Source organism: Coturnix japonica, chromosome 5 (assembly GCF_054131305.1).
Source record: "Coturnix japonica strain WE chromosome 5, WE-NBRP24, whole genome shotgun sequence".
NCBI lineage: Eukaryota > Metazoa > Chordata > Aves > Galliformes > Phasianidae > Coturnix > Coturnix japonica.
The window spans coordinates 2,931,340-2,951,112 of record NC_140667.1 but is presented as its reverse complement, the minus strand read 5'-3'; the positions used below and the strand labels follow the sequence as shown (position 1 = coordinate 2,951,112).

The 19,773-nt window shown below is 45.2% G+C and overlaps 3 protein-coding genes and 1 long non-coding RNA gene across 11 annotated transcripts; 1 reads left to right on the top strand and 3 right to left on the bottom strand.

Annotated features, from left to right (window-relative positions):
* Window position 1: 1 nt before the first annotated feature.
* On the top strand, window positions 2-14,906 carry DNAJC17 (DnaJ heat shock protein family (Hsp40) member C17). 6 transcript variants are annotated; one of them, XM_085549847.1, is made up of 12 exons: window positions 2-97; window positions 1,032-1,101; window positions 1,853-1,911; window positions 3,598-3,685; window positions 4,014-4,096; window positions 4,484-4,580; window positions 5,167-5,216; window positions 5,720-5,797; window positions 6,468-6,548; window positions 7,309-7,437; window positions 12,959-13,088; window positions 13,981-14,906. In XM_085549847.1, exons 1-11 carry the CDS (start codon window positions 20-22, stop codon window positions 13,079-13,081), a joined length of 936 nt encoding a protein of 311 aa, XP_085405973.1. In that variant the 5' UTR covers window positions 2-19; the 3' UTR covers window positions 13,082-13,088; window positions 13,981-14,906. The 6 variants fall into 6 exon arrangements, 5 of the variants coding, with proteins under 5 accessions (XP_085405973.1, XP_015718734.1, XP_015718735.1 ...); XM_015863248.3 differs by having other exon boundaries at window positions 4,484-4,589; XR_014946891.1 differs by lacking the exon at window positions 13,981-14,906 and having other exon boundaries at window positions 7,309-8,778; window positions 12,959-13,173.
* On the bottom strand, window positions 51-4,084 carry LOC146760612 (uncharacterized). Its single transcript, XR_014946897.1, has 3 exons — window positions 3,957-4,084; window positions 3,337-3,447; window positions 51-182 (listed from the first exon to the last, which is right to left on the bottom strand). It is a non-coding gene; the product is annotated as an uncharacterized LOC146760612 (long non-coding RNA).
* On the bottom strand, window positions 9,684-10,948 carry C5H15orf62 (chromosome 5 C15orf62 homolog). Its single transcript, XM_085549852.1, has one exon. It carries the CDS (start codon window positions 10,946-10,948, stop codon window positions 10,418-10,420), a length of 531 nt encoding a protein of 176 aa, XP_085405978.1. The 3' UTR covers window positions 9,684-10,417.
* Window positions 9,684-18,908, bottom strand: GCHFR (GTP cyclohydrolase I feedback regulator). 3 transcript variants are annotated; one of them, XR_014946895.1, is made up of 5 exons: window positions 18,825-18,908; window positions 17,156-17,250; window positions 13,967-14,297; window positions 11,509-12,020; window positions 9,684-11,072 (listed from the first exon to the last, which is right to left on the bottom strand). XR_014946895.1 is itself a non-coding variant. In XM_015863253.3 (3 exons), exons 1-3 carry the CDS (start codon window positions 18,858-18,860, stop codon window positions 14,174-14,176), a joined length of 255 nt encoding a protein of 84 aa, XP_015718739.1. In that variant the 5' UTR covers window positions 18,861-18,908; the 3' UTR covers window positions 13,406-14,173. The 3 variants fall into 3 exon arrangements, 1 of the variants encoding a protein (XP_015718739.1); XR_004307311.2 differs by lacking the exons at window positions 9,684-11,072; window positions 11,509-12,020 and adding an exon at window positions 13,406-13,804; XM_015863253.3 differs by lacking the exons at window positions 9,684-11,072; window positions 11,509-12,020 and having other exon boundaries at window positions 13,406-14,297.
* Window positions 18,909-19,773: the final 865 nt, after the last annotated feature.

The window sequence follows — 19,773 nt, the reverse complement described above, 5'->3', positions numbered from 1 at the left end:
CAGGCGGCGCGGCGAGAAAATGGCGGTCGATAAGGACTTGATGGAGTTGGATCTGTACGGGCTGCTGGGGGTCGGCGAGAAGGCGTCGGAGAAGGAGGTCAGAGCTGTGTTGCCTCACGTTACCCTTCTATTTCTTCACCTCAACGCTGTGGGGATGGATCTTGGTTTGGGAAGGGCGGAACCTGGTGGAGGGGAAGAAGGCTCTGAGTACAACTAGCACCCAAACGTGGTTAAATTAGCATCGTTGTTTCCCCCATTAGGCTTTTTCTGTGTAATTAAGAGCGATGCAGGTGCAGCAGGTAAATCGTGGAAGCCCAAGGCAGTGTGTAGCCAGCAAATGTGTTGCCTTGATGTATCAATACAGATCACGGGGCTCCATGAAGCAATGGGCTTTGCTGCTGAGATGATGCTGGGATGGGGAAATGGATAAAGAAATGACAAAGTGGGTGTTTTATCCACAAGGTGGTGCTGAGCCACCTCCTATGCCATCACATGTTAAAGTTCGTTTGGCAGCTGGACTTAAATTCATGCAGATGTTGTGCTGAGGAAGGAAACACACAGTATAAAAGCTTTACTATTGACTTAACCCATAACGTTGTAAGTTTTTTCTATGAAGCACAGAAGTGATTAAACAGTCCTTTGTCATAACCTCACCAAGGTTGTTGCACAGTGAACTATATCAGCTTTGTAGTACAACATGGTTACAAAGGACAGGTTGCTTCACTGAGGTTCAAAATAGCTTTTCAGAGGTCTCCTGCTATTACAGTAGACTAGTGAAAGGTATTCTAACGTGATGGAGTAACACTCTAGAAGTGGACTTTGCTGTCAGTCATGGGGAGTATGCAGTGATGTAAGTGAAAGTTGGTTCAACCAAGCCTTCAGTTCATGAGATGTGGTTTAAATTAAACAAAACAAAGGGCAGCAAAAACAAAGAAACAGAAACATCCACTAAGTTGTAACTTTCTTGTTCCTATAGTGTTATTTGTTTGTGGCCTAGGTGGTACCAGCTGACAGATCTCTTCTTCTTGTAGGTTAAGAAAGCATACCGCCAGAAGGCCCTGACTTGTCACCCAGATAAGAACCCAGATAATCCCCGAGCAGGTGAGATGATACTGTATGGCTGCAAGCCACTCTTGGTTGTTTTCACACTTACAGACTCCTGGAAGTGTCTCTGTTATAACTTCAGGTCTGTCTTTTTATGCAATTAAGAGAATGCTTAGATTTGTGTATGTAAGACTCGGAGTTACTTGCATTACTATTAACTAGCTTGTTTTTTTAAAGTTAAATGCATGCAAAAATCCCCTTCATGATACCTGAATCACATAACTGCAACTGTTCTAAATGTTTCCTGGTAGTTCAGTATTCTAATTGATACCTCTCTCAGTTGAAACTTCAATAACAAACTTATAAATCAGTATTTTGTATCAGCATTACCCATTATTGCCTGTTAGCCTTAACACTGTAGAACTGAGTATATACAAAGTCAGCAGCCATAGGTAGCAATTAACAGTGGTGGTAACTGGAAGGATGTTGTTCCTAACACTCAGTCTAACTGCAGGTAGAGGAATTCCAAGCCTGTAGATGGGTTCTATTGAGATCATGTTTGTGAGGTTTCTCTTAAAATAAAACATCTGTTGTTCTTGTTTCTTGATCTACACTGAAGTTTATGTAACAAATGTTCTTTCAGCTGTGCGGATTATGTTTATAAGTTGGCTTGCAAAATGCTTTGGAAGGATTATTCTTCTTTCTGATGTTCTGCAGGTCTCTTTCAGAAAGGATTGTGTTTTCTGGTTGATCTCCAGGCCGCTAGAGTGATTTTCTGCATCTTACCCTTTTTTCTTCTAATTCCCAGCGGAAGTTTTCCACCAGCTGTCTCAGGCCTTAGCTGTTCTGACAGATGCAGCAGCAAGGGTAAGGACGCCTATCCCTTGGTTATATTGGGACTGTGTGTTGCTGCATGCTGGAGAAGCGGTAGGAACTCGCATCCTGTCTGCCCTGATCTCCACTTGAGCCCCTGCACATCTTGTCTGTTATTCCCTGTAGCCCTCCATGAGATGAAATAGCAGGTGCCAGATAAGAGCTTTGATAAATGTTTTTTTCTGATCTGTGCTGGGAGTAGCTCTGTTTGCAGTAAGTATGAGATACTGTCTTTAATAACATACTCATCTGGGACCTATCTCATTTAAAGAATGAAATAACCACCAATGATTGATTCAGGATGCATTCAGTTTCTGTGGCAGCAGTGCAATTCTGGTTCCCTTGAAATCAAGATGAGGCAAGCAAATAGTATCTAGACATGGGATCACTAAGGCTCAGAGCCCTTCCATCGGTGGGGCACAGCAAAGCTGAATCATAGTTGTGATGTCTGTCCTTCTGCTGCTCAAGCTTTGCAGGCTGCCAGATGTAGCTTGGACTCTGTTCTTCCTGTAAGGAAGTGGTTGAGTGTATTGCAAGGTCTGAAAGTAATCCACGTGAAAGGCAGGAGCAAAAACAGCATGAAAGTGAGTCAGCATGAGCATCTTCTACATCATCCAGATGAACTCAGGAGAGAAGGCACATTAGAATGCCGGATAAGATTTAAAAGCATGAAATGACTCTTCAAATGTTGGCAGAGATTGAAAAGGATAATGATATGAAGGGTAATGATAATAGTTTGAGCAGATGTCAGTGAAGTTGCTGGTTTACCCCTATTCTGAAGTCACTAAATGAATGTTGATGTGCTGTTGCAACTCCCCTATGCATCTCCCCTATGAGGAGAGACTTAGGGAACTGGGTCTGTTTAGCCTTGAAAAAAGAAGGCTGAGAGGGGACTTGATCCAGGTTTATAAATGCCTGAGGTGTGGGAGCCTTAGTGGTGAGTCTGGTCTCTTTTCAGTAGTGCGTGGGGATAGGACTAGGGGTAATGGGGTGAAAGTACAGCATAGGAAGTTCCGCACGAATGTGTGGAAGAACTTCTTTACAATGAGGGTGACGGAGCACTGGAACAGGCTGCCCAGGGAGGTGGTGGAGTCTCCTTCTCTGGAGATATTTAAGACCCACCTGGACGCCTACCTGTGTGACATGGTGTAGGGAGCTGCTTTGGCAGGGGGGTTGGACTCGATGATCTCTAGAGGTCCCTTCCAACCCCTACAATTCTGTGATTTTGTGATTCTGTGAACTGAGGAATACTGGTGTTCTTTGCTCTGATATGTGAGTCAACCATCTGTCTTATCAGCAGGTCTTTTACATAAACCTTTCTCATCATAAAAGTTTGTTGTAAATCAAACTTGACTTGTTTCTGGTGCCCCTAAAGTTACTTTTGACCTGTTCAGAGGAAAATAAAACATATATTCTCACCTCTAAAAATGGGTGAGGTTTTTTCCTACAGTTCACAGTTACTCCTAGATTTATTCACTCTTCCAGCCTCAATCTGGAGGTCCTTCTCATGTTGGAGTTAACACAAATACCCTCAAAACGTTTTAAAAGTGTTAGCAAGAAGCAGGAAATGTTTCACCCCTTCTTACAGTTTCTCAGTAGCTGACCTCCCTTCTACTCACAGCTTTACATTTTATCCCTTTTGCTTTGCATGGTTACACTGTTCTGTTGGTTTTTTGACAGGCGGCATATGACAAAGTGAGAAAAGCCAAAAAGCAAGCGGCAGAAAGGACACAAAAGCTTGATGAGAAGCGAAAGAAAGTAAAGCTTGGTAAGGAAATCAAAACTTCATTTTCTTTGGGCTCGGAACCTTCATTAGCTGGGCACTTACATTTCTTTGGTGCTGGAATTCACCATGAACTGTTACGTTGCTGTTCATCTGTTATGGGATGATTCTGTTCTGGCAAGGAACTGGGGCTTTAGATGCCCATTAGGACTGCTGATATATTGCTCTGTTTGAGCAGAGGAGAGACAGAAAAGCTATTATGTCTCTACTTTGAGTTTGTTAGAGGTGTAGCCAAGTGTTGGATCATTACAACCACCTCTGGACAGCAGTGAAAACTCTTTGTTTTTTTTTAATTTTGTTTCTTTCTCTGCAGATCTTGAAGCCAGGGAACGAGAAGCCCAGACCCGTGATAGTGAAGAGGAGGAGATCCGGATAACGAGGACCTTAGAACAAGAAGTAATGATCCATTCTTAGATTTGTATACTGCATTTGAGAATAACTGCTGAAAGTCTATGCAAAACACATGAGTTGTGGTAATTCTGTGTAGCAGTCCCTCAGCCTTTTGCATTAATGGGCTCTGTAAAGAGGGGCATGTGTGACAGTCTGGCGAATGCTTTTTGGCATAGCAGAAAGTAACTAATTGGGTGTATGCTGGCTGATAGGGACGATGTCATTAGGAACAGGAGGGATCTAAGTATTAAATGAGCACTGGAGCTGGCACATAGGGCTAATGGAAGGTTTATGTCAGAAGATGGGGCTAAGTTAAAAGCTGTCCTTGGTAGTTTTCAACTGGCATGAGTCAAGCATGGAACTGTTCCCATGCTGCCTTACCTTTGCTCCTAGATAATACGGTTGCGTGAAGAAGGCTCTCGTCAGCTTGAAGAGCAGCAGAGACTCATTCGAGAGCAGATCCAGCTTGAAAGACAGCAGCGCATCCAAGGTGAGATAGGTGAGACTGTGGTGCTTGGCCAAACTAGGTACCCCTGGGTCTCCAACTTCTTTATAGATGGAGCAGGGCTTACATACAGATGAAGCCCTCTGACTTGGTCATCCTGCCACATATAGGACCCTACTTAGACCTTTAAGACTAGCATTCCTGTGAGGCCTTTTCTTGCATCTGGCAGATTGCTGTTTAACATATTGTTGCTCCTCTTTGATAAGGATTCTAAAGCTTTGAATGTAGCTGGCCTGATGTTGAGCACCTCAGCTGTGCTGAAGGGAAACGTGAAGTCTTACTTATCCATCATAATTAAACCACTCGGTGTGTTATCTCCCTCTAACTCCAGTTAAAGTACTCACTTTACTCACTCATCCAGTACTCACTTTACACTGCAGCTTTTACTGATACTGTCATATAAGGTTTTTTGGGTGCTGAAATAATCAGTGCAATAAAAATTGAGACATACACTTGCAGAATACATTCTCAAGTCAAATTTAGTGCTAATGCTTTTTAGCTGATGAATTTTTACCCACTTATTAACTTTCTTACATCATCTTATAACTATTTTTTTCTCTGCACTACTTAGGCAACCAAGTAGGAAATGGAGCAGAAGGCCAAATAACTCCCAAACTCAAAGTAAGTCATCTCTATGAAGATGGATTTGGCGAAACACAGGTAGAATATTTGTAGTTTTGGAAAATGGAAAGGACTCCTGCTGAGCTGGCATGGCCTTTTGTACAGTGGTGATGAAGCACCTCTATTTAGTGCATATTATGCAAGCCAACACCTTCCATCCCTGCCTTTAAAATACCCTTCCTCCCTTATTTTTATCTTCTTTTACTTTCTCATGTAAACATTTGAGACTGAAATTGAGTCATCTGTTCTTTAGGCACTGAGAAACATCTGCTTATTACCCTGATACAGCCATTAATAAACCTTCAGGTGCAGTTTTAACTCCTCACTGTTCCCCAAATAATTTCTTCTCTGTGCACACTCTGATGTTGAAGTTATTGTCTGGGCCATTCTGGGACTGTAGCTGTAAATAGCAAACTTGATTACTGTGCAGGTGGTGCGAGCTGTGTTCAGTGTGGCAGCGTGTTCAAATGGACTAAATTAACTTCTCACATTTTATTTTCCAGCTAAAATGGAAATGCAGGAAAGAAGATGAGACAGGAGGGGGATACTCAAAAGAAGTTCTGCTGCGGATTCTGCAGAAGGTGCTGCTTTGCTGTTACTTGATGTTCCCTTGTTTTCAGTGTTATAGGAGGGGGCAGAACATCCTTGGAAGCTCCTTATAAACCAGGGAAGCTGATTTCCTTCTCTTGTTGAGCCCTCTCATTCATGCCATTTTCAGAGATATCAGCACAATCCATTTGTTGTGAGCTGTTCCTAGGTGCACGTTTGCCTTCTTCCTAGTAGGGATTCCCAGTGAAACAGAGCAACCACAGGCTCTTCTCCAGAGTGACTCATGTCCTTTATAAAGGTTAGACTGGCTGTGTGGTTATAGTGCACTTTTTACCTTTACTTAAAGCACTGTATGTTAACTTCTGTGGGGAGTTCAAAGGCAGGAACAGACAAGCCTTTGATCTGATTAATCCCAGCATATGGTCTTCATTCAGGTGAATATCTCCTGTAACTGAGCTGAACAGCCCTCTTGCCTTGGGGGTCTGTTGGAAGCAAAGTTTGTAGCTACGTGCAGCCCCAGCACTGTTTCCTGGAGGGACAAATTATGACAGATTGAGATCAATGGGAGCATCCTGAAAGACAGAAAGGGTGACAGCTCAAGTCTCATGTCTATGAAGACACGTTTTCCTTGCAGTCACGCCATAGGTGAACTTGACTTTTCTTCTGGGTTTGTAATTAACTTCTCTTTCTCTCTCCAAACAGTACGGTGATGTGATGAATCTATTGATCTCCAGTAGGAAGGCTGGGAGTGCAGTGGTGGAATTTGCTACTGTTAAAGCTGCTGTAAGTCTGGGGGAGACCACAGATGTGAACAGTGGAGAGTGGGCAAGAAGGGGTGTTTCAGAAGGGAAGATTTAGCTGTCTGACAGCCTAGAAATGCTGCCTTGTTATTAAGGCAGTGGAGAAGGGTAATGAGAGTCTAAAGGTACAGATGGATGAAGGGAGTGGCAAAGCTTGAGGCATAAACTCAGAGCAGATCATGCACATAAACAAGTAGGCTGTGCTTGTAGGCTTCTGAGGGAAGAGACACTGCTTTAAAGGGCAGGCACCAAACTATTCAACCAGCTCTCATGGGGGGTGATGGGCTTAATGAATCTTAGAGATTATATCAAGCATTTGCAGTTTAAAAGAAATTAAAATGTCTTAACTCATGATGAGCTCTAATAATTCATGTTACTGTGGAAATAGAAATAATCTGTACAGTAACTACTGTAATTAAATAAACCTGTAATGTTAGTAGTTCCATCCACTTAAATTTACAAGAGTTTTCTTGGTTTTTGTCACCTGTTCTTTCACTTAATCTATCCAAATAACTGAGGAAAAAAAACAAACAAAGAAACAACCCACAACTGCCTTTGCTCTGTTTTACCCATCTTTGATGCAGAAATGAACCATGAAGGGTGCTTCTCATGTAGGGCATCTGTGAAATCTTCATTGATCTCGATAACAGGCTTAGATAGAAAAATTGGTAGGGTTGTGAGTGAGCTGTGAGGGAGTGTGACCCAAAATTCAGATGGTGACGATGGAATATTTTCATTGGTAGGAAATGGCTTTGAAGAATGAAGTTGGCCTGACAGATAATCCTCTAAAAATTTCTTGGCTGGAAGGCCAGCCCCGAAACAATCCCAGCCATGTCCTTTCTGACAGCGGTGGTCAGCATAGGACTTCACAGGTAAGAAGAATATAAGCAGCTGTTACTTAGATGTTTCTGTAGCAACCTAAATTTAGGGAGTGCTTTGTGTTTATGGTGGGATGCATCGATTCCTAGTGGAGCAAGAAAAGAAGCTGGTTAAAACACAAAATGTCTCCTCTAATGTGCAATGCTGTGTCAAATTGTTGGCCATCAGTTACCTGCCACTCCTGTTGCCCCTTTGGGTTGGAAACTGTATCCACTTCTTTTGGAGCGTGTTAAACTCTGTGTTTTAAAGCAAAGTGTAAATATGTCTCATGCTCTGCCTGTGTTCTGATCTGGCTCTGGAGAGCTCATTCACACCTAAGAGGTGGAGTGGAGAGTCACTAGTTCAGAGGTTGGTAGTGTATTCTTACGTGTGTGTCTTCAACTGTTAAAGACTTATTGTTTGACTGAATTGATCTTGGCTTGTTTCCATGACCAAAGCTTGTTAATTGGAAACTGCAGTGTCTGCCTGCTGTGAAGGATTAGATAGTGGAGCAGCAGCAAGGGAGGACAGACTAAAGCAGCAAATGGAGTTCATGCTGTGTGGAGTTGGCTACTCTGGTCCAGCATACCCTCATCAGTCCATTGCTAGCTCTCAGAATGATGGGTTATGTCCAGTGATTTGCAACCTTTTCCAAGAGCTGCACTTGCAATGCTTGTGTTCTTTTGACTGCTTTTAAGTGTAAGCAGCAGCGATCTCTTTAATTACATTGCTGTCTTGCTGTCCAGACTAAGATACCCATGCTGCTCTGGTTTGTTTTACTGTTTGCTTCATTAGGCCTTCCCAAAGTCCTGCTGTGCTTCTACTTGGATGTTTCCGAAATGTACACCTTGATAATCCCCTCTCTTGGCCTTATTGTTTCTAGCTGTCATAACAGTCTTTGTTCTCAGCTCCTCAGTCCCAGTCCTCCAAGTGGGGTCTTTTGGGTATCATTTGATGTTGCTCCAGTCTACTGCCAGCCTTATCCCTTTCATACGCAGTCTGGCTTTCCATCCATCAGGAGCTACATTCTTTCTTTCAGGCTCATTCTGATTTTAAGCTGCCCTCACTTCCTCTTTGCTGTCTCTTGGCGGCTCCTATTTTTGTCTGATTCCACCTTCTGTTTGCTCCCACTCTTTGCTAACGCAGCTCCTTCCTTGCTGTGCTTCAGGAGACAGCTGAAGAGCTGCACTGTTCTCATGGCAACATACTCACTACCCATCCCCTGTCTGTGTTCCGTGTATGGGGTTGACAGCTGTGCACCAAAACCCACAAATAATGGAGACCCACAGAGAGTCTAGACCAGGACAGAAGCAGTTCCTAGGAGAAAGCAAGGCTGACTGCTGAAACATCATGCTGTGAGTAGACAGTATGCTGCAAATTATGTACCTACAGTTTTTGCTGACTTGTTTCATCCCACGGCAAAGGATGAGTGATGTCCTTCCTAGAGGACAGGAGGGCTAAGCTTTACAAATTATAAAGCTACAAAAGCTGTGGTTTGACCGCTGTTACTTTCGGATACTTGAGAGCAACAACCATTTGATTGCTGTAGCTCTGATTGGCTCAAAGCACATGAAGACTATATAGTGCTATGAGGAATATTTTTTGCCACTGCAACAGCATAAAGTGCTCGCTCGTGGGTAAAGTCATCACTGTACTTAGTGGTGCCACCCTATATGTGCTCCCCATTCATTTTTGGCCATCCATTCAGCCACAGTAAAGTGCTGAGAAAAGCCTTCTGTCTGATATCCTTTCACAATCTTTTCTAAGCTTCAGCGCTTCAGCAGGTATGGTTCATGTTATCTGACTTCACCAGGTTCACATCAGTTTGTAGGTTGAGTTCTGTGCCTTCTCTGGAATCTCTGTGCACCTTGCTGTAGCCTGCTTCCATAGCTCAGAGTTGTCTTTGTTCATGGGATTTTTGTTTGATTTAAGAAGATCCTTAGTCTCTTATCTAGCTATGAGAAAAAGATAAAACATTGTGATGACCCAGTAGGCTCTGCAGTGTCTTTTTAGCAGGTTAGTGCCCAAGTGTTACTCAGCATAGAAGAGCATTTTCCCACTGTCCACATCACAGAATGAAGAACTCTCCTTCTCAGGGGATGGTAGGGTACCAGCAGCTCTAGTCTTTTCCCAACCCAATAAATACCTCAGGTGCCAGAGAAAGGATTGATCTTGGTCACCACAGTTAGTAGACCTATGCTCCTGCTACGTGGCCTTTGTTGTTTTGGCTTGCTACCAAAGAAATGAGGCAACAAGGCACTTCTAGTCACAGATACATTTATTCTTCCATGTCTATACAGCTGATAGGTCAGTGCATGCTTCAAGCAGCAGTATCTAGAGAAATTTCTTCTGCTAGTAGGCTAAATAAACTGCTGTTCCTGTATTATGAGCTTATATAGATGGTTACCTGTTTCCAGGCTGCAAGTACCAACTGCATTTGAATTATGGGGGAGGGGGGAAGCTCACATGAAAAGAAACAAAGGGAGAGGAACAGCTTCGATTTTTCCACATACCAATATGTTGAGAGAAGAAACATCAGTTTCTGTCTCTTGACCCTTGTCATAGCTATGGTTTTGAGATAATAACACTGTCTCATTATAGGCTGCCTGCTTATCCACAAATTGTGTATGCCATACCCCTTTCTGTCCAAACTCTGCCATGTCACAGCCACATCCCCCAAAAAAGTCTTTAGTCAAAGAATACCAGTCTTCTATGTGGAGGAAATACACAGTCAAGGGTGAGAAATTCCCAGTGTGGAGAATGGAAACTTGCCCACAAAGTTCCAGCAGACAGTGCTCTCATCTAGGCGCGGAGCCTGTCAGCTCTGCTCTGAAGGACTTCTCGGCGAGGACAAGAACAGTCTGTGATGGGTAAGGCAACAACAATAAAACAGACCACGCACAACAGGGGTCCTACAGTATCCTTCTTCCCATCAGGACTAGAGAAAACGGCATCGGCAGTGGGTAAATGTGATACATTAAGTGATAAATACCTTCAAATGGCATAATCTCTTGGATTCTGTTTCCTGAGGGTCTGCAGAACATCCTCGAGAAGCGATAGCCCCAAATCCACTTTGAAGGACAGGAAAGGATCAGACAGATCAGAAAGAGTGGTGCTGTTCTGGGAACCAGTCTCTGAAGTCACGCAGTCTGTAGCCTGGTCCTTGTGGAACTGCGTTTGAGTGGCTTTGTTGTATTGATGAGAAGTACCAGAAAAGGAGACATCGGAGTGGGAATCTGTGTGATCAATGATGTTAGGGCAGCTAGAGCTGTCCAGGTACAGCCGGGGAGGCTTAGGAGGTGCTTGTGCCTTGGCCAGGTTTTGCTCACTCTGACATGACAGGTAATCAGACTTGTCCTTCAGATCCCTCAAGCATTCCCTCTTCTGGCACTGTCCATCATTGTCCAGCGTGTGGCTGTTCTTGTTCAAGATAATGACCTGGTTGCCCAGCTTTTTGTGTCTCCTGAGTGAGAAACGTCTGAAGAACGTTGTGGATTTAATGGATCCTCTCCGCCAAGTATCCATGCTGATAAAAAGCAAAGAAAAGAAGAAAACTGCTGACTCTTCACAGTCAGGTGTCGAACTTCAGTCCCAGGCTCAGCAGCAAGTCGCACAACAGGAACAACCTCTTCCTCCCCTGTACCTGTAGCTGGAAGGAAAACAGAGAGGCTGGTATTGCAGGAAATGCAAACTTCACACTACATCTCTGTATTAAGGAGCAGTTGACCTGCCTGATAAATTAGGGAATCTCCTTCAGTGGAGAAGGTACGGTGATGTCTGAGCTTGATAAATCTGTGCTGCAGAAGCAAGCTGATGAAGAATAGCAAAGGCACACAGTCACCATGAGAACAGATTTAATCTAGCATCTAGAACAGAAGGGCACTTTGGTACCATGGTAACCAGCCACCTTCATGGTGAAGGGCACAGTATAAAAATCTCAGTGGGTGGTTAGGAAGGGAGTCGGTGACTCAGTAATGCTGAAGGAAACCAAAGAAAGGGAAATTTAAACAAGCAAACAAACAAAAACTACAAAACAAAAATGTTAAAGATGAGCATTAGGAAAATAGAATGCAAAATAGTCTTACGGTGTGTTGGAGCTGCACCCGAGTCCAACTGGCAGAGAAGAGAAACTGCTGAAGTACTGAGAGAACGGTGACCACCACGTTCTGAGATGCTGGAAGAAGAAAGTCCAGGAGCAATTGAGCCAAATTGGACCTAGAGCAATAAAAATCCACAACGCCGCCTTCTCTTCATGTGCTTCTTGTCACTGCTTCCCAGGCTGCAGTTCCTTGTTCGTATGTATTTGTTTTGAGCCAAGCCCTTGCTGAGTCAGCCACGTCAGAAACTGGGTTTTACACTATTGGTAATTGCCAGGATTGCAGGAAGTAGGTGTGTAAAGTGGCAAAGCATCAGCCCACACTCTGCCTGAGGAGAAAGCAAGCTCCAGCTGAGACAGGCACCCAGATTGCTTGAGAACCGTCAACATGGACGTCAACGTGGAGCCCATCTTGAATCAGGCTGTTTCTTCCCTCCTGCTGCTTCTAATGGCTTGTTGTATCAGCGAGACTTCCAAATGAGGCTGGAAATAATCTCTTGTCTGTTTTAAATTTAAATCCAGAGCGTGAGGTAGTGATTCAGGTTTGCATGGGTGACTCATTTGCATGAGTCTCACACAGCCCTATTTCATTCAGCAGGGCAGATGACAGTAAGTATCTGTGGTTAGTGGACAGGAGCTTTGAAGAAACCTTGTTCTGCCACTGAAGGCTGATAAAATCTGTTGCTTTCTCAGACACTATGAAAATCTGTGCTGAAAGGTTGTTTCATTCATGCAGTTCCAAAGATACCAATTAGCCTATTAGTCTCTTGAATTCCCCACTCAAAGTTACTCATCTATTGTGGGCTTCTATTCTGTCCTCACAGCTATGTGCTCTGCAGCTGGAGTAACCAATTTCCTTGCTCTGTTTTCCTGGTCTACTATCCTTTTCTGGTCTTCTACCTTTTCATCCCTTATAGTTTCTATTTAATCTATCCTTAAATCACCGCTAATTTTAATGAATGTTAGATTTTTGTTTGTTTTTTGTCACCTTTTGTCAAGACTCTTTTATTTCTGCCTAAACCGTCAAGCAAATGAGATGGATGTTTCCAAGCACTGTGGCACTTTAAATACAGCTGAAATAAGTCGGGCCACCTACTAATGCTCAATGACTTTTGAAAGGAGAATGGCAAAACTACCATTTTGCTCTGAGATAGCAGCTGTCATTTGCTGCCTACATTTATTAGGTAGTCTGCAATCACCATGTAGCTGATGTGACAGTTACTACCACACGCTGCAGAAGGGCTCCAAGAGCTTTTGGGAGCTGAAACTCTTGTGCCAGGTTTGGGAACGTACTTTGGTTTTCTTCTGTGCAGCTCCTTCCATAGCTGACTCAAATGTACGTGTTCAGAGTGTGACTTAAGGAGAAGAGAACTGCGGGGAGTCAGTGACTTTGCAATGTGGGCTCTCCTTGATATGTTGCGTTTGTTTTCTGCTCTTAGGCATCTGTGGTCTCCGAGCGGGATTACGAGAGCTTGGTGATGATGCGGATGCGCCAAGCAGCAGAGAGGCAGAAGTTGATTGCTCAGCTCAAGCAGGAAGATGAGGAAGAGTCTCACACCTAGAATGAAAGTATGGATTCTCCCCACCCCATCGTTGTTCATTTCTAAAGCTGTTTCTTAAATTAAGGCAATAAAACTCCTTTTTAAAGTAAAAACAGTTGTTGGTGCCTGCAGCACTTTGCAGAGAACAGGAAAAGATGGCTGTATAAGTTTCCATTTTAGCCTGTGTGCTCAGTGTAGCTGTCCCACCAGCATTCAGGATTTGAGAGGTGCTATAAGAACAAACACCAAATATTTGTAAGTGTTGTAATTCCTGTAAGTTTGCTTAAGAGATATGGACCGAGAAGTCTTCGGCACCAACTGATCAGAATAACCCAAAGACATCAGTCTCTTTAGTGAGATGCTTTATTGGTGTTACCCTTACATCAGGATTGATTGCAGCATTGCAACTGCTACTATTAACTTTACATAGCCTGTAATTGATATGTTGACAAGACCTGTTTGCACTGATCAAGGGCCACTTTGGGAACTGATGTGTTATGTTTGAATGGAGCTTGAGACTGAAAGCCTGATGCTGCTAACGATGGCTCCGTTTGGGAGGGAAACTGGACTTGCTGCTGCATGAAGAGATTCTCAGAGAGCACTGTGTAGATTAATCAGTTCCTACTTTCTCTTTAGGGATGAGATAGTGCACTGTCCATTCTTGACCTCCCATCCTTGCCCTCCAGGATCTGGGAGGAGGCTTGTTCTGAGCTCACAGTTCAGCACATACCCTCTGAGACAGCCCTGAGGAACAGACAGGCAAGGCTATGATTTGAGCTCCTTCCAATGCATGCTAAATAGATTATTAAAATGCAGAAAGATGGTATTTGCCAGACTGCCATTCAGACAAATGTGGAGTTAGAGCCATCTGTTTTATGCGCATGATATAATCTGGACTGGGCATACCTTCCTCCCCCCAGGTCTTTGGAAATGGCAGGGATGCTGAGTTTCCATTAGGTGAAGCCTTGCCTCTGCACTGCTCCTCCCCTGACGCCTGAGTGCCTGGAGTCTGGGACAGAAAAGAATTACTCAAGGGGAAATGTTTGATGTCGGTCTGGTGTGAGATGATCCCCAGCAGAGCCTGGCTGAGGTGGAATGCAGAAGTCTTCTTCTCTATTCCTTGTGGAGGCACCACACCAGCGTCTGGCCCACACCCGTCATGCTCACCACCCGGTAACCACAGCTCTCCAGCTTGTTCAGGACTATCCGTGGTGCATCATTCACGTAGTACTCCCAGCTGCAAGCGGGGAAAAAGGAGAGCTGAAGTGAAAAAGGAGATGAGAATTTCCTTGTGGAACTGTGTTTTCCTCGCTAATTAACTGGTACAAAACACCGCAGTGGTCATAATGCCTGTGTGATGCAACACCTTGGTTAAACAGACTGGAAGACCAGGCCTCAATTGACACAGCTGGACCTTTCTGGAAGCTTTTTAAAAGGACTTGGGTATTTTAAAGGAGTGAAATATCATTGTTCTGCATTGCTCTTACCATAAAGAAAATAGATGGTGATCATGGATGGATGGAGCAGAAAGGCAGCACAACACAGACATAAAATGTGTTGAATTAGGTTGGGAAGTGGCAGAACTGAAATGGCAAGTCTACCCTTCAGTGCTGGATTTGGCAGCCTTTCTGTTCCTTTAATACAGTTGTTTGGGCTGCAGTATTTATTCAAGCAGATGGGATAAGCTTCATAATTGTGTAGCTCTTAGGTGACTCACTGTGCCTGATAAGCTGATAATGATGGGCTGCGGGATCGTTGATGATCTCAGTTGGGCATCCTAACAAAGACTATCCCAGCTTTTCTGCTAATAGTAATAAAGAAAGACCCAAAAAGCATTTCCAAAGTTGCTAAGATTGCAGAACGTATATAGTGATGAGCATTTTTAAAGCATGAAATATCACCCAGATGGGAAAGTATTTTTCCAGTTTCTCAAGACAAGACTATGCAAGAATTATAGATGCAATATACAGATAGTATCTATTATTATAGTGCCTCTGAACTTAATGTTTTCTCTAAGTGGCTTGCCACATACCTTTCAGATTCACATGTTGGAGTAGGTAAATATTATTGCCATTATGCAGAGAAAGGAGCTGAGGCAGGGCTTGTTATTTGTAGGAACCTCAATTGGAGTGGCTGAGCTGAAAGCACAAGGCAAGCTGAGTGGCCTAGGGCCTTAAATTCAGCTCCACGTTGAGCTAAACAAAACACCTTGCACGATGCCTATCAAGTGTGCCACCCTCTCCACATGGAAGCAGTGTGATGGGGATGTTTGTAAAGTCTTTCATCTAGAAACCAGCAGAGGACAGAGGTCAGGCCAGAAAGGAGAGGAGAGAATGAGCATGCGCTCATTTTAAGTACACCAGCCTTTGGCTCCCAGGTATACCAATGGTAGGTGAGGGAGCACATGCTGTGTGTGGGAATGGGGCTGAGCTACAGCAAGAGCATCCTAACACGGTGACTTCTAGTCTGATTTAAAAGTAGCAGCATGGATTGATAGCCTTTATTATGACAAGAGGTGCAGGGGACGTTGTCCTTCATCTACTCAAAGTCCCATTTTGCAGTAGCCAAGGATTGGCTTTGCGACCTAAATGCCCAAAGGTTCTGCCCCTGCTCATTAGGTAAGGGATGGAGGATGCGTGCTGACAACTGATGGTGCTTAATGATGTGCCATTTGCAGTAGTTGCTTAACAGGATCCACGTTCCCCTTTATTAGAGGCAATTAAGTGCTTTATGTATATTATAGTGCTACAACAGATCCATACTGCTTAGACTCTTTCTTTCAGGCTCCCTCTGAGCTCCTTAAATCATGTTTAAGGCTTTGGATCTCACTGTGGAAAGGGTGGATTTGTGTCATCGTGTGGCAGTGGGATAGAAAACCCTGCTCAACCATGGGATTGGACTTGATCATCTCAGAGGTCTTTTCCAACCTTAATGATTCTATAATGTTATGAACTCCTCTCTGGCTGCTCGGGCAGGCAGCATGGAGGCATTCTGCCTTCCTTCCCTTCTTGTTTCACCCAAATCCTAGAGATTCGCCTTATTTCAGAGCCAGCAGCACTTCATCCTCAAAGCCTCTCCTGGTTCTCTCCTCAGGTCTCTTCTCCCATTGCATAACTCCCAGGCTCAGCTCCAAAGGCGGCAGCACGAAGCTGGCACTGCTGCCAATTTCTTTGCCACCCACAGAGTTGGGAATAGCAGCGCAGAGATGGCTCAACTCTGCAAACCCACCTGAGCCTCTGCTGATGGAAGGGAGCAAACAGAAGAGGCCAAGTTCCTGCCAAAGCAGGTGGCCCAAGTTTCATTATTTTTCCATTATTTTTCTGCTCTTTTTTTAAACTCCTAAGTTTTGTGATGCAATGGAGGAGTTGGGCCTTGATGCCTGTCTGCCCGGTGCTGAGGACATGGGTCTTTTCAGCTCTACTGATGGAAGTCTGAACATGCTGGGACCAAGGAAATGCCTGGTTTTCCTCCCACTCCTCCTCTGCACCACAGCGTGAGTGGGCAAGCATGAGCAGAAATCATACTGCTCCCCTCTGCTTTAACTTAACTTGCATTGAGGTGTTTTCTTTTGCTTTGGTGGAGTTTTGCTGGTTTCTTTGTTGTTTTGTTATTTGAATCCTAGAGAAAAAAACAAGTCAAGATACTGAACTGGGGGGGAGGATGGGATGGGATGTGTGCCAAGATACAAAGAACAGGATGGCAGCGTTTCCAAGCTTCACCCTTGGTGTTAAACTCAGCGTAGGCAGAGTGACACAGGAACGCAAAGAAGCTTTGGATGTGTTGGGAACACACAGTCTAATGGGACGGGGGCAAAAGCAGCTCAAAGCCCAGTGGCTCAGCACCCCAAGAGGGAGGGATGCTCAATAACAGGGAGAAAGCTTGAGCTGGGATGGGTTGGGACAGGCTGTGGGAGGGCACCTAATGTGGGCTGGCACTAAACCTGGATAGAAGCAGGCTTTGTGAATGGGCACCATTTGCTTCTGAGCAGCTTGGGGCTGGAAGTGGTACCAAAACAGTCCTGGGATTAGAAGTAGGTGTGCCAGAGAGTGAAGCTTTGGGGAGAAAGGGAACGGGGGAGAGAAACATTGCACTTACAAGTGGTTCCCAAGCATGTTCCTCTTTGTGGCCCCCAGGAACTGCATCAGGTTGGGATCCGAGTGCTCATCTCCCACCATGGTGGGACCGACTTCCTGCAGAAAAGGAGCAGACTGGGTTGAGCAATGCGTGGCAATGCAACTACCTGGATACATCCCAGGACAAAGCCACCTGTGTGTCTCAGATGAGGGCTTTGGTCTGGAGGGCCACCTGCTGGCTGAGCACACAGTGGTCATTCAGTCTGGAGGGCAGCTGTGAGGTGGCACTCATGGCCTTGCTGTACTAAACCAGCAACACTTCAATGCTTGGCCATGAAATGATAGGGCCACTTAGGGCTTGTCCTGGCAGAGGACAGCTATGGGAAGGGCTCCACTAGCAAGGAAAAATGAAAGCCCATCACCTCCTGCTATGTGCCAGCATGAGCTGTTTCCAGCTGTAGCTTGATGCCAGAGTTCAGGCTGTAAATGTTTGCTTTGCTCTGCTAAAGTGCAGAGTTCCCAAAGGCTGCAGGGAGAAGTATTTCAGTCCATTCTGCTGCATGCATTTCCCTGAAGCACCTTAAAACATCTACCTCGTGCACTGTAACTCAGTCCATAATCATTCAATCAACTTGTACGATGCCAAATGCCACCACAAACGGAGGCACCTCCAGGGATGTGTCTCTAAGGCCAAGCTGGATGGGGCACCCTGATGTGGTTGGGGCTTTTGAGGTCCCTTCCAACCCAACCGTGTTGTGGTTCCATAGACTTTAAGGACCCTCCCAACCCAACTATTCTATGATCTTTAAGATCCATTCCAAGGCGAGTATTCTATGGTTCCATAATCTATAAGAACCCTTCCAACCCAACCCTTCTATGGTTCCATGACTCTAAGAACCCTTCCAACCCAACCATTCTATGGTTCCATGATCTCTAAGAACCCCTCCATCCCAACCACTGCATACTGCACTGTGATTTCATGCCACAGCATCCCAGCATGTCCTCCTCAGTTCCCTGCTCTCTGGGACTGAGCTGTACCTGTAATGAGGCATCTTTGCATCTCTCATTAAATTCCTGCCAACTTGTTTTGCGGTTTTCCTCATTACACCCTTCCTATTGCAAAAGCATGGCATTTATACCTATATATACCTATAGCTCCCCTTGGGAAAAGGGGAAAACACACCTGGACACCCTTCTGCTCTTACAGATGTGCATCTGGCTGCAAGAGCTGCTCTGAGGGCTGTGGATGCTGCAATCACCAGGAAGCAGCGTTTCCTTTATGGCTTTCTATACCAATGTGGCTTTGGGTACAATGCAACGATCCCACTGCCAATAACACCCTGCCTTTTCTCTGGGGCTGTGTTTTCCATGGGAAAAGGGAAAACCTGCAATGAGATCACACGGCTGGAAATTACTTCCTCTGACTTTCACGGGCTCCTGCAACAAGTTTCCCAAGTGATGCTATTGGGTGTTTGCAAAGAGAACAGCGCAGCACTAGAGGCAGCCCACAGCACAGAAGGGACGGTACGAAGGGGAGGAGGGCTTGTGCACAGCGCTATTTGCACAACGCACCTCTGGAGCATCGCACCCCATGGGGACCCCCCTTCCCATCCCTCTGCTCGCGTCGCCCTTTGCTCTATGCAATCCCCCAGCCTTAACTAGGACCCAAAGCCCCACAGCCTGGGACTCACCATGCGGATCTGTGTGCTGATGAGGAGGTACGGCATGATCCCACCGCTAACACCGCAGCCCCCGGGTAGTGCCCAGGGGAGGCTGAGTCCCCTCCCGTCCTTCCCCCGCTCCGCCCGAGGGGGGAGGTGGCCGCGTTGCTCCCTCCCCGAGGGACCGGAGCGGGGGGGTGAGGGAGGTGCTGAGCTTTGTGCAAGGCTCTATGGCTCTGTTGGGCCATAGAGGGTTGGGGGGTAGGGGGGAGATGTGCAGGGAGAGATGGGGATAGAGAGAAGAGGGAAAAGGATGGAGAGACAAGGGAGAGAGGTGATGGATATAATGGACAAGGAGGTGAATTACAAGAAGGTGATGGATAGGAAGATGTTGGATGAGAAAATTATAGACAGGGAGACAAAGGACAGGGGATGAGGGGCAGAGAGATGAAGGAAAAGGTGATAATGGAGACAAGGAACAGAGAGATGAGGGTTAGAGAGGTGATGGGCAGGGAGACAAAGGACAGAGATAAGATATGGGGGGGGGGGGGAGGAGGCGGACAGAGAGATGAATGACAGAGATGAGGGGCAGAGACACAAAGGACTGAAAGATGGTTGATAGATAATGGACAGCTGGTCCTTATAGCGTTTAAATATGGTGGTTTAAACCCCTTCAAAATGTGAGGGGAGAAAAGTCCCTCCCCATTTTGATCAGCAACTGTTAGTATGACACCACTAATTCCTTATTTCTTACTGATCTTCAGAAACAAGCAGCTCAGGGGCAAAGCAGGCGGCTGTTCCCAAGCATCTGGGGCATGTTGTGTCCTTCCTGCCTGACCTGGGGCCTGATACACTGCAATGCCACAGTTACTGATTAACCTCCACAGCTTGAAATCCAGACCCTTGGATCTTTCTGCAAATTAAAGATATATATCCAGGGCTCTTGTGGAGTGGCAGGCTGCCCAATGCTCACTCTCAC